Genomic DNA, 14,736 nt, shown 5'->3' with positions numbered 1-14,736 from the left:
TCCAACACTTTATTATGTGTCTTAAAAATAAATATACCTATAATTTTCTTCAAGGAAAAAAACTTTTTATTTGGACCCCAACTCAGGGGCTGTGTTTTGATTTGTAGTTTTGTTATTATCTATAGATGGAGAATTATATGTTATATTATTCATTCAGAATTTAATTATGGTAAATAAAGGGAATCAATGACGCCTCAGTTATTAGGGAGCGGAGGTGCTTCACTGTTGCAGTCCCACTTGTGTAAAGATAAAATCGTGTATTTCAGCGTGAAAACTTCAAGTTTAGCTTTTACATGAATCATATCTGCACAAGCACTTCATGCTTTCTGCTCCAGTCTTCTATGCTCTTTGTCTCTGTGCAGTTCTTTTACTCACCACATCCTTCCAGGTGAACGACTTGGTGATTGAGCATCTGGCTGACAGATTGCCTGACTTGCCGGCCAACCGTCTTACTGACTGTCTGATGGCTTTCTGGCTGACTGGCTGTCTGACCGACTGATTAACTAGTGTTCCCGCCTTAATAGCAGGGAATCAATAGTGTGATCCAACTCTGCACTCAGCAGAATGACAGACGGGCTCACTGCTGAACTGAGGACAAGGTGCTGGACAAATGCCAAATATTTGTCTGTGTGTATATGTGTATGTGTGCATGTGTAAAAGATTGCGTGAACAAGAATTTGTGTGTGCTTGTATATGCTCTAAGTCAGCTTCTGTACACTTAGTCTAAGCTGTGCTCCTCAGGGAAGCCAAGAGGTAGAGCACAGACTTTTAAGTACCCTTGTTGGAAGTCACTCAGGAGGTCGTACACTTAGAGAAAGCAAATTGACTAGTTTTCAGTGGAGGAGGTAAGAAAGATTATTGTGATTACTTTAATGGATCTTAAGTACTTCTACTGTACCATATACAGTAAGAGCCATCAGCGAAGTCCACTGTGAGTCCCTCCTACTATAATGTCCCCTTAGCAGCCCACTGCAGCAGGCAGTGTAAAAGTTGAAAATGTCAAACTCAGTACTGCAGAAGTCGTGCTGCTTCTAAAAGCAAAAATTGTGGAGGATTAGTGTATTTTGTGCAATGCAGTAAAATAAGGACATTAAGGCAATGGCCTTAAGCTGATATGCATGGAATGCATGTATCTTCTCACATAGCTTTTACAATAGACATAAAGTCTGGTCCACACTGTTCTTTAACGCCGGGGACACACAGGAGGCGGAAGCACTGTGAAGTGCAACCCGCTTCCTTTTGGCACCCATTATAAACTATATAAATTATATATATGATATAAATGATCTGATTTTGATAAATGATGAAATATGCATCCCATTCTTGCAAGCCCTTTTGATTTTCCTGCCCCTCTCCACCCACACGATGAAATATCAAAATCTGCCCATCCACTATATTTATTAGAAATAGTATCACTGCTGTTTGTGATTTTGTTTTTTTTAAATTACGTACTTATTCTACATATTTGTCAGTTGTGTCTAAACAGAGAGCAACAGAGGCAAGCAGACACACACACACACACACACAGAGGTAGGAGAGACGCCCCTCCCCGCAAATCATCACACAAGGCAATCCTTTTAACTTCATTGTTGCAGAAGAAGCGACACCCTGCTTATTCAGGAACACATAAAAAGCTTTACATTATAAGGAGATATATATCTCAGGAGATATATAAACAAGTGATTTGAAGGTGTGTAGATACACTGTAACTGACATTACAATAGCAAATAGTTAATCAAAGTGTGTAAACCGGACCTCTGGTCTTGAGATCAGACTTATACCTGCATCAGTTGATTGTTTTGGCTACTTGAGAGCAGCGCAACAAGCTGTAAACACAATATTGATAAAATGTTAGGAGTTTACAGTTGGGTTCGTCAGAGCTTTTTGACAGCTGCCTCCTGCTTCTAGATGATGAGAGCTGTGAGACTGAACCAAAACAGTAAAGTTGCAGGCCGTAAAACCAAACAATGAGTTGAAAGACACTAAAAGGCTCCATGGAGCTGAGGGGAACTGCAGAGTTGGGTGGTTCTTTGTGGGTTTGTGACTACAAGCCACACCTTTCACATTACACGTAGTTATTTCATCCATTGTAAATGTAAAATATTGATTAGTGCAGCTTTAACGTCTGGCCTCAGATGACTAATGATAATTGGGGCTTATTTAAGTATTATCTAAATGGTGAATAACTAGAACCCCATATTACCAAGTTGATGTAATTGTCAACTTCCTAATGTTTGTCCAGGATCTCAACTTCACCTCTAACAGGGTGATTCTGTCACTCATTGATGAAGTTTCTTACTCAAATAAGCACTTTTTGAGAAACAGTTGCTGTCAGAAATGTCTGCAGCAAAATAATTTGCCTGATTGTGTTTTAGAAACCCCATTAGCTAATGTGATGTCTGACAAAGTATTTTGTCCCCAGATGCAGACGAAGAAGACGTAAAATATAAAGAGGCAAATGCTAAAACAATAGTAATCGTTAACAATATGGAACAGACCACAATACAGTCAATTTTTACGGATAATAAACAGGCAATTTCAGTTGTTGAAACTCTCATTAGATCTATGTTTTTCATTTCTTGTTAAAGAGGCTCCCTCATACATCTCTAAAAAAGATAATTTACTTGCTGATTGGATTTTGAGAGGCATCATATTCTACCTGCCTCACATGAAAGTGCTCTTTATAAAGACTTGAACTTTGTAAACGCGGTTCAACTGGCCGATCATTAGAAATCAAATCAGATTTAACTCAGTTCCTAACACGGCGTGGTCTAGTAATTCACTGATTAGCCCGGGATCAATGTAAATAGAGGTTAACTGTTGTAAATCCAATATGTGAATCTCAGATAGATTCCCTCTCCTTTCTGTCCCTTTCTCTGTGAGTGTGTGCGAGAGAATGTACATGTGTGTATATGCTGTATGTGTGAGTGTGGACACTTTGTTCTATCAAGTGATCACACCCACACATGTGGGCAAACTGCTCAGTGCAGAGGCAGCTGTACACACAGACTGGCAAGCTGAGAGAATCGATATCTCCTCAGAGAGCTGGAAGCCTCAAGGAGAGTGTGACTATGTTACTGTTCACAGGTCTGCTTTTTTATTGTATTTGTAGTGTAATCAACCATTCTCATAGAGAATGTAGAGTTAGCAGCAATATTCAGTGTGTTTAGAAACACTACAACAATGTGGTACACTCAGTTCTCCTGTCAGGCCTCTACTGACGGTCATTCCTCTGTGGGTGTGTTTTTGTGGGAGATGTAAAGCATATTGATTTTAAAGCAAAGCAACCTTCCTAACGCACACAGCGAGTTTGACACAAATGTGTTTAGTCTCCTCTCTCCCAGAGCTCAGGCTCATTAAAACATATTACTGTTCTTGCCATATAACTAAGGACCTACTTTGGGTGCCAGGCTATTGTTCAAGAAACTAAGATGTACACACAAACGCACACAGTCACGCACATATTTTGCATTCCTGCACCTGCGTCTCTCTCAATTTACTTCAATCTGCTTTATTGGCACAAATATCAGATCAGCAGTATTGCCAAAAAATCTAAATACCCATGAATGAAATAATACAATACCCAGTGTATAATAAAAGACCAAGAGAAATATTCGCTTCTTTGTAAATTTACAATGTTACCAAAAACAATCTCTATATATATGTTACATGATCATTGCTAATAGGACATAACCATGAACATGTTGTATGTAACTTGTCCAGTAGGGATGCACAGACAAGGGCTTCATGGGTCAGTTTTTAGTTTGGTCTAGTTTATTTGACTTATGAGAAGGACGACATTAAATCACACATCGACTGCAAAAATGTGAGACAATAATGTCCAATACTTATTTCTGTTGTGGTTCATAAAAGATGCAGGAGTCCAGGGGTCTATTCCAGAGAGCAGGTTCAACAAACCCTGAACTGCTGATGAACCCTGAGATGGGAAGCTTAGTTTTCGGTTCCACAACAGCTGATCTGAGTTAGTTCAATCAACTCTGAGTATGTTCACTCTGAGTTAAGCACATGCGTCAGGACTATAAAAAGCCATCATCAATGGAGCTCTGATACTATGATTCACCATGGCAACCAGCGAGAAAAAGAGGTTGTCATACTTCACCACACTGGAATTAGAAGTTTTAATACGTGCTTATCCATAGCAAAGGAGAGAGAGTTGGCGTGGGAGAAAATTGCTGCCGTAGTTAGTGCGTAAGTTTGAATGCAGTAGTCTATTAATTTAACATTTTACCACACTTGTCTTTTAATTTTCTTTCTTAAATTAACAACACACGGCACAATAATGTCACATACCCTCTCTGGGGTTACCCTGAGTCTACGTGGGCTTTGAGCATGCCTATTGTCATCTCAACCTGGGCTCTAGTCCTGCAGTGGGCCATACTGAAACGCTGTTGAGGTCAGGGTCAGGGTAAAGGGTCAACAGAGAAGGCTGGCATGGGTACCCTCTGTCACCAAGCAGGTGGCCATCAAACTCTCCTGTAATTAGTGAATACATTTTGTGTATGTTAAAAGTGGGAGACAAGGGACTGATATTTGGACAAAACTTGACTTACCATGTGCAAATCTGTTGCTCACGATACATTCGTGAGTCATGCACAGAGCCGGGCCACTTGGCTTCAACATCATGTGTGCTGCATCGCATGTGATCTTGACAGCGCAGAGACTGAGAGATATTAGTTGCAGTATATTGTGATGTATAGTCTTTGTTATTGTAAGACAGTAGTCAGTGTACCTGCACGTTAATGCTGTGGAAAGACTTCCTATTCACATAGTCTCCGTCATTAACTTGATGTTGATGTGTGCCATCGATGCAGCCTATCACATTGGGAAACCATGCAAAATAAAGGATAATTACTCATCCCAGTCGGAGGTCGCAGCAGAATGTCATTAACAGAGTATAATTTAAAGTATCGCCATTAACTTCACCTGCAATCCTGTGGAATTCCTCTTTGATGGTCCTTGTGCCCAGGGAACACTACTAAAATGTGCAGAAGGCGTTTAAGTGCAAGGGACACTTTGCTTAAGGCTCTACAAACAGTTTCTTTTCCGGTATGTTCTGCCTCGCCAATGTTATAAAGTAAACTCAAGAAAACGAAGAGAAACGCAAAGAATTTGCTGTGATGTGAGAGTAATATTAGAGATGTGAGGCCGGCGAATGTTGTTCAGATAATTTATGGAGTGTGATGATTAACGGGAACGTTCCATTAGGTAGTCGTCAGGGAACAATAACACATCTAATCGGGGTCTCTCCTGACGTAAGGCTATGCAAATTAATTCTACTATATATATATAATGTCCATTATAATTTCCCAGAGCCCATGTTGACATTTTAACTGACCAACAGTGCAGAACCCAAATACATTCAATTTAATATGATATAAAATAGACAAAAGCAGCAAACGTTACATTACATTGGATAAGCTGGAACCAGTGGATGTTTGACATTTTAGCTTGAAACAACAATGAATCGATTATAAGACTAATTGTTTCAGGTCTAATCATCATCAGTAAAATCACTCAAACTAAAACATCAAATCATGTATATAATAAATTACACACAAGTTATAACTAGAATGATAAATTTACAGTTTCAAGTTCCTGAGAAGCCATAATTTGTCATTCTTTTTAAGGATGTGGTGGTTTCATATTACTTTAATGTGAAAAGGTAACATATTCCAATTCTTGGCACCACAGAACCTCAAAGATGCTATAATCAATATTTTTCTATTTACACTGGATCACATGACTACTTCTGTGTGAAAGGGTTCGCTCAACTCTGTTGAGCTGTTCAGATCCAATCACTAAAGTTATGTATTTTACCCAGATGTTCCAGAAAACAAAGACGGATTATGTAAAAGAACACAGCATCAAAATGTGATTTTTAAGAGCCTGCATCTATTTGATGAGTGAGAAGTAGGACCTGGAAAGTCCATTCTGCCATGGCTGACAGATGATATGTCTGTGCAGCTTTGCTGTAAACTGGCTCATCATTTTTACAGCATACCTCCAGCAGCTGGTAGGATGCATGCTGTAAAAGATCCAGAGACTCAAACTTTAGTTAAAAAGGTTATTGGCTGTTAAACCATGAGAATACTGACGGGCTGGCAACGTCTGTTGAAACTGTATATCTGGTGTTTGATGTAGTGCACTTAATATGTAGTCTGTTCCAACATACTTTTCTGTGTGGCTGTATTTAGATGTATTCATTTATTCTTTATATAAGTTGATGTTTTTTTGTGTTTGTCTACATTTTGTGTTAGGGTTCTGTAGCCAATAGTGTTTTAATTGAACTGAGGTTTTTCTATTTCCCAAGGTCTAAAGCTGTGTTTGTGTAGGCTGTTTGTGTAGGACACCTCAAACATAAACTCTGTTTGGGAAAGCATTTACAGTTACCACCGTGCGGAAAAACATTGTTTTACTGACCTCTACTGAACCAAGAACTTCAACCACTATAGGTTAGAAAAAAAGGGTAGGGAGTCGCTCTTCCTCTTGTTCTTCTTTTTATAAAAGATCAGAATCTAAGCCTAACCCTTGCTGGACGACAGATTAAAGAATTCAAACAAAAATTCTATGATCATTTGGAAAGTTAGCTATATTGAAGGGATCCTTTTAAGTGATAACGTACTGCTTTGTCAAAACTAAATAGAGTAGAGAAACATAGCAGGTTGATTACGTAACTTTAAACTACCTTATTCCCTTTGCAGTAGAGAGTTGTAATAATTTTACATTTATGTTATGCACTTTCTCAATGATTCCCTTCATACTGTACAAGTAGATAAACTAGCAATGCTACCAAAAAGTAGCCTACTGATGTCTTCTTTCTCAGTCTGTCACATGACCATCGCCTTGCAGGTCATAGCAATCCCTCAAGATTCTCCAACTCAAATATACTCATAACTAATTCTGCTTTGAGATATCATAAAATATATTTTCCTCAGCTTCACCATGGCCAACATTATTTAGGTCCTCTATGAAAGTCCTCTTTCCTCACAAATTCACCCAAATATCAAACACATTTTAAATTAAATTTGCGTGGTTCTCACTGAGAAGCTCTTTGATGGTTACATAAATAACCCGTCCTTAGCAAAGCCTCGCTGTTGCTGTCTTTACCTACAGTTTAAATTTGGCGCATTCATTTAGAACTGCAAACAAGAATCCAGAAGCCAGCATTTTCAGTGGCCGTGGTATAAATGCAATAATGCACTCAGATGTGTCTCAATATCTGAAAATAATAATTTGGCAGATGGAACACAACATCAAATGGAGCGGCATTCTTGTCTCATCCATTATTTTTCTATAACAGCGCCACCTTGTGCAGTACTGTTTGCATACTGTAAATCTCACTCACCTCGCTCTCTCTTTCCCTTTAGGGTGGCTCCATCCAGAACATGGAGTCTCAGCGTTGTCTGGAGCTGGTGGAGAGCCGACAGTCAGCGTTCCCTTTCCAGCTGGCCATTCAGGACTGCACGGATCAGAAATGGACCATCACTAACATACTGACTGTCCTGCCACAGTGAACACACTGACACCCGTCAGCTACCAGAACACCTTTGTTGTGACGGACTAATCTAGTAAGCGAGGAAGTTCGTGCGAGGAACTCCCGCGCTTCAAACCGACCCAGACCCAAGATTGACCGCTACAAAGTTCTGGTGCACATAAAAAAAAATTTGAGTCTAGTTAGAAATGGACCAACATGCTGACCTAAGCAGCGAACTAAGTGTCCAAAAAATGAGCTTCAATACCAGAACTATTTTTAACGAGAGTCTGCACAGGAAAAGATGTGCTTCAATCAGACACGGACCATCAGTAACCTAATAACTGTTTTATACCAGTGACCTGAGAGAAGAGACGCTCACAGATGGAGCCGGGGCTCTTAAAACTTCCCACTCTGCAATCCAAATGAGAAATATAGCCGCTTGTTCCAAGGGACAGGCTCGTGAAATCATGTAAGCACTCTGGTTATTGCAGGAGCAGGCCTGCGATGTATTTTGCATCCCCATCCGCAGTTTAAGATAGGGCCTGTACTCCCTCAGTCTCATCGCACAATCAGCATAACAAACTGAGTGAGCATGGTTTCAATATCTGTGTGTGCAGGGGGAGAAATGCAAGGTGAGCGACTGCACGTGTTCCAGAAACATCTAGCAATTTTACAAAACAAACTGGCAGATTGTTATACAAATGATGTGGAGGGGGCAGGTTTTGAGTTATTACCGTTACACGCTACTTGACTCTGAGTGGAGGCAAGACAGATGCTGTAGACTCCCTCTGCATCACAACAAAGTGAGAAAGTGCAATGGAGAATAACCACCGAATAACTCTATCCCTCTGAAGTGCGTGCTTTGGAATTAATTTGATCGGAAGCAGAGCCGGCGATCATGCTGGAAGGAGCCATATATGTGGGTTAAGAGACAGAGCAGGAGATTCATCCGGAAAAGAAGATTGTAGACTTCCTAGCTCCTGTAACACCAGCACGTAACACGACTCTGGCTCATGCAGCATTAATATATCTTAAGCAGACCTAGGTGAAAGAAGGAAAGTGGTGTGGAAACTGTTGGGGTTGGAGAAGATGACACACACCTCAAGAAGCCCTGCCCAGGTCTGATTTCAAGGCAAGTACATCAGTCCAATGAAACCAGACAAAGAGCTCTCAAACAGGTGATCTCAGAGCAGAGGGTCAGCGATGTGAAAGCTGCTACATCAAATCTCACGTTCTGATATGACAAATAAGAAGTTAAAGGAGAAATCCACCCTAGAATACTCAAGCCACACTGGGGTTTTTAGTTATTTTGGCCAATTTAAAGGTTTTATGTTTAAATGTTTCACGTTGAGTTTACCAAACGCTATATATTCAAAAGAATCAAAGCTGTAGTTGTCCTGCCATAACAGGTATATTAAAACTGACCCAAGAAGATGTCAATTTAACACAGCCTGTATACTTCCACACAGTTCTGAGAAGATGTCTAATCGGGCAAAATAACCTGCGTGGGTGTGCAAGGAGCTTTAACAGATATTCACTGTCCTATTTCAGGGGTCTCCTCCTTCAAAGTCCTCCTTTTGAATTTCAAGACCTAAGGCTGACCCCGTCCATCACCTCAGCTAAGAAATGCATCATTCCTTTGCCTTAATCACCGCACTCACTTTGCTACATCGATGGATAACGATCACGTAACTAAGTCATGTTAACAAAGAAGCTACGAAAAAGCCATTGCAAAGTCTAACAATTAACACCAGGCGTAAACACTGATGTTTGTCCTTGTCAGCAGCCTGAACATGTTGTTCATCACTACATGTAGAATGCTCCAATGACTTGCACACATTATAATTTAAGTTAATGTTAAAGTTATGTTGATACATTAACTGAATATATTGTTTGCCAGTAAATTTAAAGGATAATTCTGGTTTATTACAACTCGGGTCTTGTTTTTGTAGTTGTGGCCATAATTTCTATCAGTTATAGTAACATTGCACTAACCAAGTTAACTGGTGACAAATAACTGGAACACAGCGATACTGCTAAACATGAGCAGTCAGATAATCAAACACCCAGGTTAGTCAGACTTATTTGGATGAGAAAATGAAGGCAAACTGTGGGTTGTAATCTAGGGAGGACTGGGTGGTGAAACGATTGGCGTAGCGGCCATTCATGTGTATAGGAAGCCAGCACGAAGTTTGCCAGCTCAGCCAGAGCTTCCATCTTGGAACATGGTATCTCTTCATTTTAATATATCTGGTTGTAAACATCTATCACAGTTAACAGATCGACTTCCTGGTTCAGATTTGACCTACCATACTGAAAGGGGAGATTCTTTTGTCTTATCCGATGAAGTTGGACAAGGATTAAAAGACACAAAATTAAAACATAACACATACAATGCTAACGGCAAAGGCCATCACAGTTTGTTTATAACCTCTCTCATCATTGGACCACTCAGGTTTCCTGCCCGACAGGCTTCTTTATGGCAATGACGCCATGTCATGTTCCCAGCTCTCAGCAATGACTTCAGTGAGTAAAATGTTTGTACAACGGACAAAAACATTGGCCAAAATTACGAATACAAGGCCCAGGTTGTAATAAACCAAATTATACTTTAAGCATCACAACTCATAAACTCTAGTATCATGGAAATTGGCTGAGTTTACCACTGTTTTTTACTGCTTCGTTGTCTGACTGCAACTTTTTGGTGGTAAACTAATTTCTGACTTTTTGAGACGTTGAGGACAGCCAGAATGCACCGATAGTTTGGGGGAAGACCTCGCAGTGGCACTGAGATGAATCCTCTATCATTTCAGGAGGAGGTGCGGGTACAGCCCACTAGCCTTCAGTCCTCCCACGGATACGTCTTCTTAGGACGCGGCCCCTGAAATGGGGCCCAGGTTGTCATTACATTCTCCACCTACACAGCTGCAACAATGTCAAGCCCCATCTGTATGGGTTGTTAAACGGTATTCTGGGAAATGTAGGACATCACTACTGAATTAGAATCAGATGATGAGTAACATAAAAAGAATGGATTGAACACAACAGATGGACGTTATATCATCCATAACAGATGGATGGTATCTGACAGTGGACGAGCATCCAAGGAGCGATGTTTTCCTTTACAATTCTGCTGCTGCGTACTCAAACCAGTAAATACACTGGTGTGTGTATGTGTGTGAATGTGTGTGTGCCCTATTATTTGTTTTGTTCTATAAATGCTTTGTCCCCTTAAAGCTCTGAATCATGGGTATTCACCCGGGAAGAATTCAACAAAGGAGATTGTGAGCAGTCATTTCTACGCATCTCAAATGTACAGCTAACCACGGGGAGCATGCAGAAACGTGCGCTAGCAAAGAAGTGTACCTTCTTCTCCTCATTAGTTCATCATCAAGAAATGTTGCACCCAAAGACATGTAATTAAAAAAAAGTCAATATTAGAGACATGTATGTGGGTCTTACTTATGGAGTTTAATCAATTCTGTGCGCATAATGGGACAATTTTAGCACAGACAAATATATTTTGGAGAGAAATTATCTCACAAAGAATATCTTCACATGATAATTTCTTCACAAAATATAATTTATGTGCAAGCAAAGACATGTAATTAATCAATATTAGAGACATGTATGTGGGTCTCACTCATGGAGTTAAATATGTGCCTCGTTTCTGAGCATGTAATGGAAAAAATTTAGCACGAAAAATATATTTTGTAGAGAAATTATTACCATAAAAAGAATAATTTCTTTATTTGATAATTTCTCCACAAAATGTAGTTTATGTGCATGCATATATTTCTGTGCTTAAAGTCCCATTGCTTGCACAGATATAACGCCATACAGACTGGGCATTTGTGACTGAGGTATTGGAGTGTCTGGATGTATGTTTTATGTATGGGAATTATGCTTTTGCTGATTTGACATTTGCATATACTACTGCTAAACCATTTGCTCTACATTTACAGATCTCCAAAAGTTACACACTGTCATAAAGCTTTTAATTAAATATAACTGCTTTGCAATTAATCTCCCAATTATTCAAAGCCCCAGCCTGCAACAGTCTTTATCAATAATTCAACACAAAAACAGGATGAACCTATTCATTATTAATCTGGCTATTATGTATTCAAAAGTTTTTTCAATCACAGCCCACTGAGGTACCAATAACAGAGTGCTAACGCAGTGGTAACTTGTGGAACTGTATGTCTTCTAACGGCTACTGTGTAGCATCTGTTACCAGACCTTCTGTTGACCTTCTGTTGTTTTTGTGGCTCAGGTTTGTAGATCCTGAAATTTTAAAAGTATCTCAATTTTTGGGAAGCAGTTAATATATCAAGTCATGAAAATGTCCAGGCTATTTTATTAGTGTATTTAAACTGGATATTTATAAGTACCAACAGTAAAAAATGATAATGGCTAAACTTGTCCTGTCCTCTTTTCACCTCTGCTAACAATGAATATTCAACACATTTGACACTGCGGGTGTTGGTGTGGCACACTAAAATATATCTGTCCATCTGTCCTCTTCTAGTGGATTAGCAACTGTCTTACAGACATGTAGTGTTGCAAATTAAAGGCCTATCATGGAAGAAGTAATCGCATTCTCTATGTAAGTAAAAGTAGCAATACCACAATACAGTAACCAGTAAACACAATACTGACGTCTTATCACCTTCAAGTTATATGGTGAATGTGTAACAACAGTTGCCAATTTACACATCCAGGAGACACTATGATGCAATATTAGCATTCTTAAGCTGATACATGTCCGTCTTTCTTCACCAGCTATTTGTGTGCCTGCTGTTTAGTACTCAGCAGGTAGTGCACAGTGGGTTAATCGGAGCTGCCTGCTGCCACTGGAATTGAGCTTGATGAGAGCTGTGAGACTCAACCAAAACAGTAAAGCTGCTGACGTAAAACCAATCCTGAGCTGAAAGACGCTAACACGCTCCTTAGAGCTGAGGGGGACTGCAGCGTCCGGTGATGATTCACGTCAGTTGATCTATTGTTCATATAAACATATTGATGAGTGCAGCTTGAAAGTATCAAAAATGAAAGTAAGAAAATTGGTTTCTTGAAGGGTTATATATCACATTATTGGATTATTATTATTACTCATGCATTCTGTCATCAGACTTTTTATCATGATGATTTGAAAAACTTTTATCATGATGATTTGAAAACTTTGACGGATTTCAGCATTTTTGGTCAATGCCTTTAACTATTTTCAACTGCAGTGGAAACGGAATGAAAGCAATTACTTCATTCATTTTGATGTTTGATAACTCATACATGTGTAAATTAAAATCGCAACTATACAAAAATACTTGATAATTGTATCATCCTCTTGTTTGTAAAAGAAATAAATGACATTTCTCCTACAACCACCTTGTAGTCCCATAGACCATCTCACAAGTCAGGAAGTAACTCTTCCGTTTAAGCAGGTGAAGAGAAAAAATATTGTACAGTGCATGTAATCAACATGAAATCTAAAATGATTGACGTCTCATTCAACCTGTCTCCTAACAGAGTTATGTGCCTGCATCTACTAAATTTTATATTAGCTTCAAAGATGCAGGTTGCTTAATAGGAGTACAGGCATTTTCCTGAGTGTCTGCGTCTCTGCTCAACTTGGAGTTTGGCATCATGAAACATGTATGAGATGGCACTCTGAGCACCGCTAACATCAGTCCCAGTAATGCTGCTGTTTACTCTCCCACTGGCTCATAAAAGCCGCCATTTGCATGCACACACACATACACATACAGACGTGCGCACATTTCACAATTTCTGTCACTATTTTACCACAAGGAAATGAAACATGAGTGGATGCTAAGTATGATTCATGATTTCCGAGGCGCTAACGGTGTTGAGGGCAAAGCATTCTATGTAATGGATTTACAGTAATCTCGTTATAAGAAGGTGGATGTGTTCCACCATGTTACAGATTAAACTGCACACATTCAGATAGCTTTTAATAACCATGACTTTCTCATTTTAATGTTATTTTTATATATTTGTGGGTAACAAAAACGGCTGGATGCTCATTCATTTGATTTTTTGTCCGTCTGATATCAAATTCTTATATCACAAATGGATTAGTACTGTAGATTTGCAGATATATCGGTAAGAATATTGGGCAAATATTTATTAGAAAAGCCATTGATGTGTTTTACTACTAATATTGTTGAGATGTCTCCCTAAACAGAACTACAGAAAAAGTCTATGAAGCTTTTAATTACAATTTGTTTCCTGTACACATTAAAACATTTTAGAAGGCATATAACATCAGTTATTGCTTTAAAGGCACATGTGTACACTCGAGTCAGACTGAAGTCACAAAACTGAAGACTTGAGACTGAACTTGGACTTCACCGCTGTGAGACTCGACTTAAGGCTTGTCTCGCTAAAGACTTGACACTGGAAAACAACAACATTCCAGTGTCAAGTTTTTAAACTGTTAAATCCCGGAACAATAAAATATAAATGAGGCAGAGACAGACAGACATTGCCAAACACTTTATATTTAATTATTAAAAGGATTTAACGGATCTGGATTTAACAATATTCACTGAGTTTTGAAAGGAAAATTATGTGTCATTTTAATGGTCAGCATTTGAGACCTGAAAAACTTTCAGCTGACTTGTGACTTGACTTCTCTCAATCGAGACTTGATCTGACAACACTCGGGACTTGGTTTGAGCCTTGCTTTGACAAGACTTGGGAATTGACTTGGATTTGTCTTTGTCAGCTTGAGACTTGACTTGGACTCGCTCCAAAGGACTTCAAAACAGTTCTGTTTCAAGGTCTCCTTTACCCCTGAAGTTTCCCAGAATATGTGCATGACTCACTTAGCCTTAAAGAGCAGTTAACCATGTAAAACAAACATCACTCATCTGGGTTTCAGTGGAGGATTTTAGCTTCTCATGATGGTCTGAATGCTCTGAAGATTTTCCACTCTGACAAAGATAAAACTGGAAAAAAACACTACAGACCAAAGAACAAAATAGTAAACTTTTACTTGTGCAGTTTGTCTACTGTAGTTCAGCTAAACTGGGGGCAGATGTGTGGGCCTCTGCAGCCTCACAGCCTCTGAGGATACACTAATTATCACCTCCAGGCAACATCCCACTCTCTCGTTAGCCCACTAAGGAGCTGGACGGACTCTCTTTCTCTCAGTCCCACTCATTCACTCTGCCATTATCCTCTCTGCTGTCCTCCCTCTTCCTCCTCGCTCAGAC

The 14,736-nt window shown here is 39.4% G+C and overlaps 1 protein-coding gene across 2 annotated transcripts in view; it reads left to right on the top strand.

Annotated features, from left to right (window-relative positions):
* Positions 1-11,916, top strand: part of galnt18a (UDP-N-acetyl-alpha-D-galactosamine:polypeptide N-acetylgalactosaminyltransferase 18a) — a 163,054-nt gene extending 151,138 nt beyond the window's left edge. For both annotated transcript variants that reach the window (XM_044193845.1, XM_044193846.1), the window contains exon 11: positions 7,389-11,916. In XM_044193845.1, the coding sequence (XP_044049780.1) occupies positions 7,389-7,535 (147 nt within the window). In that variant the 3' untranslated portion in view covers positions 7,536-11,916. The remainder of the gene's footprint in view (positions 1-7,388) is intronic.
* Positions 11,917-14,736: the final 2,820 nt, after the last annotated feature.

This window comes from Siniperca chuatsi, linkage group LG4 (genome assembly GCF_020085105.1).
Source record: "Siniperca chuatsi isolate FFG_IHB_CAS linkage group LG4, ASM2008510v1, whole genome shotgun sequence".
NCBI lineage: Eukaryota > Metazoa > Chordata > Actinopteri > Centrarchiformes > Sinipercidae > Siniperca > Siniperca chuatsi.
Note: the sequence above shows the minus strand (reverse complement) of the source record. Positions and strands in the feature narration are given on the sequence as shown.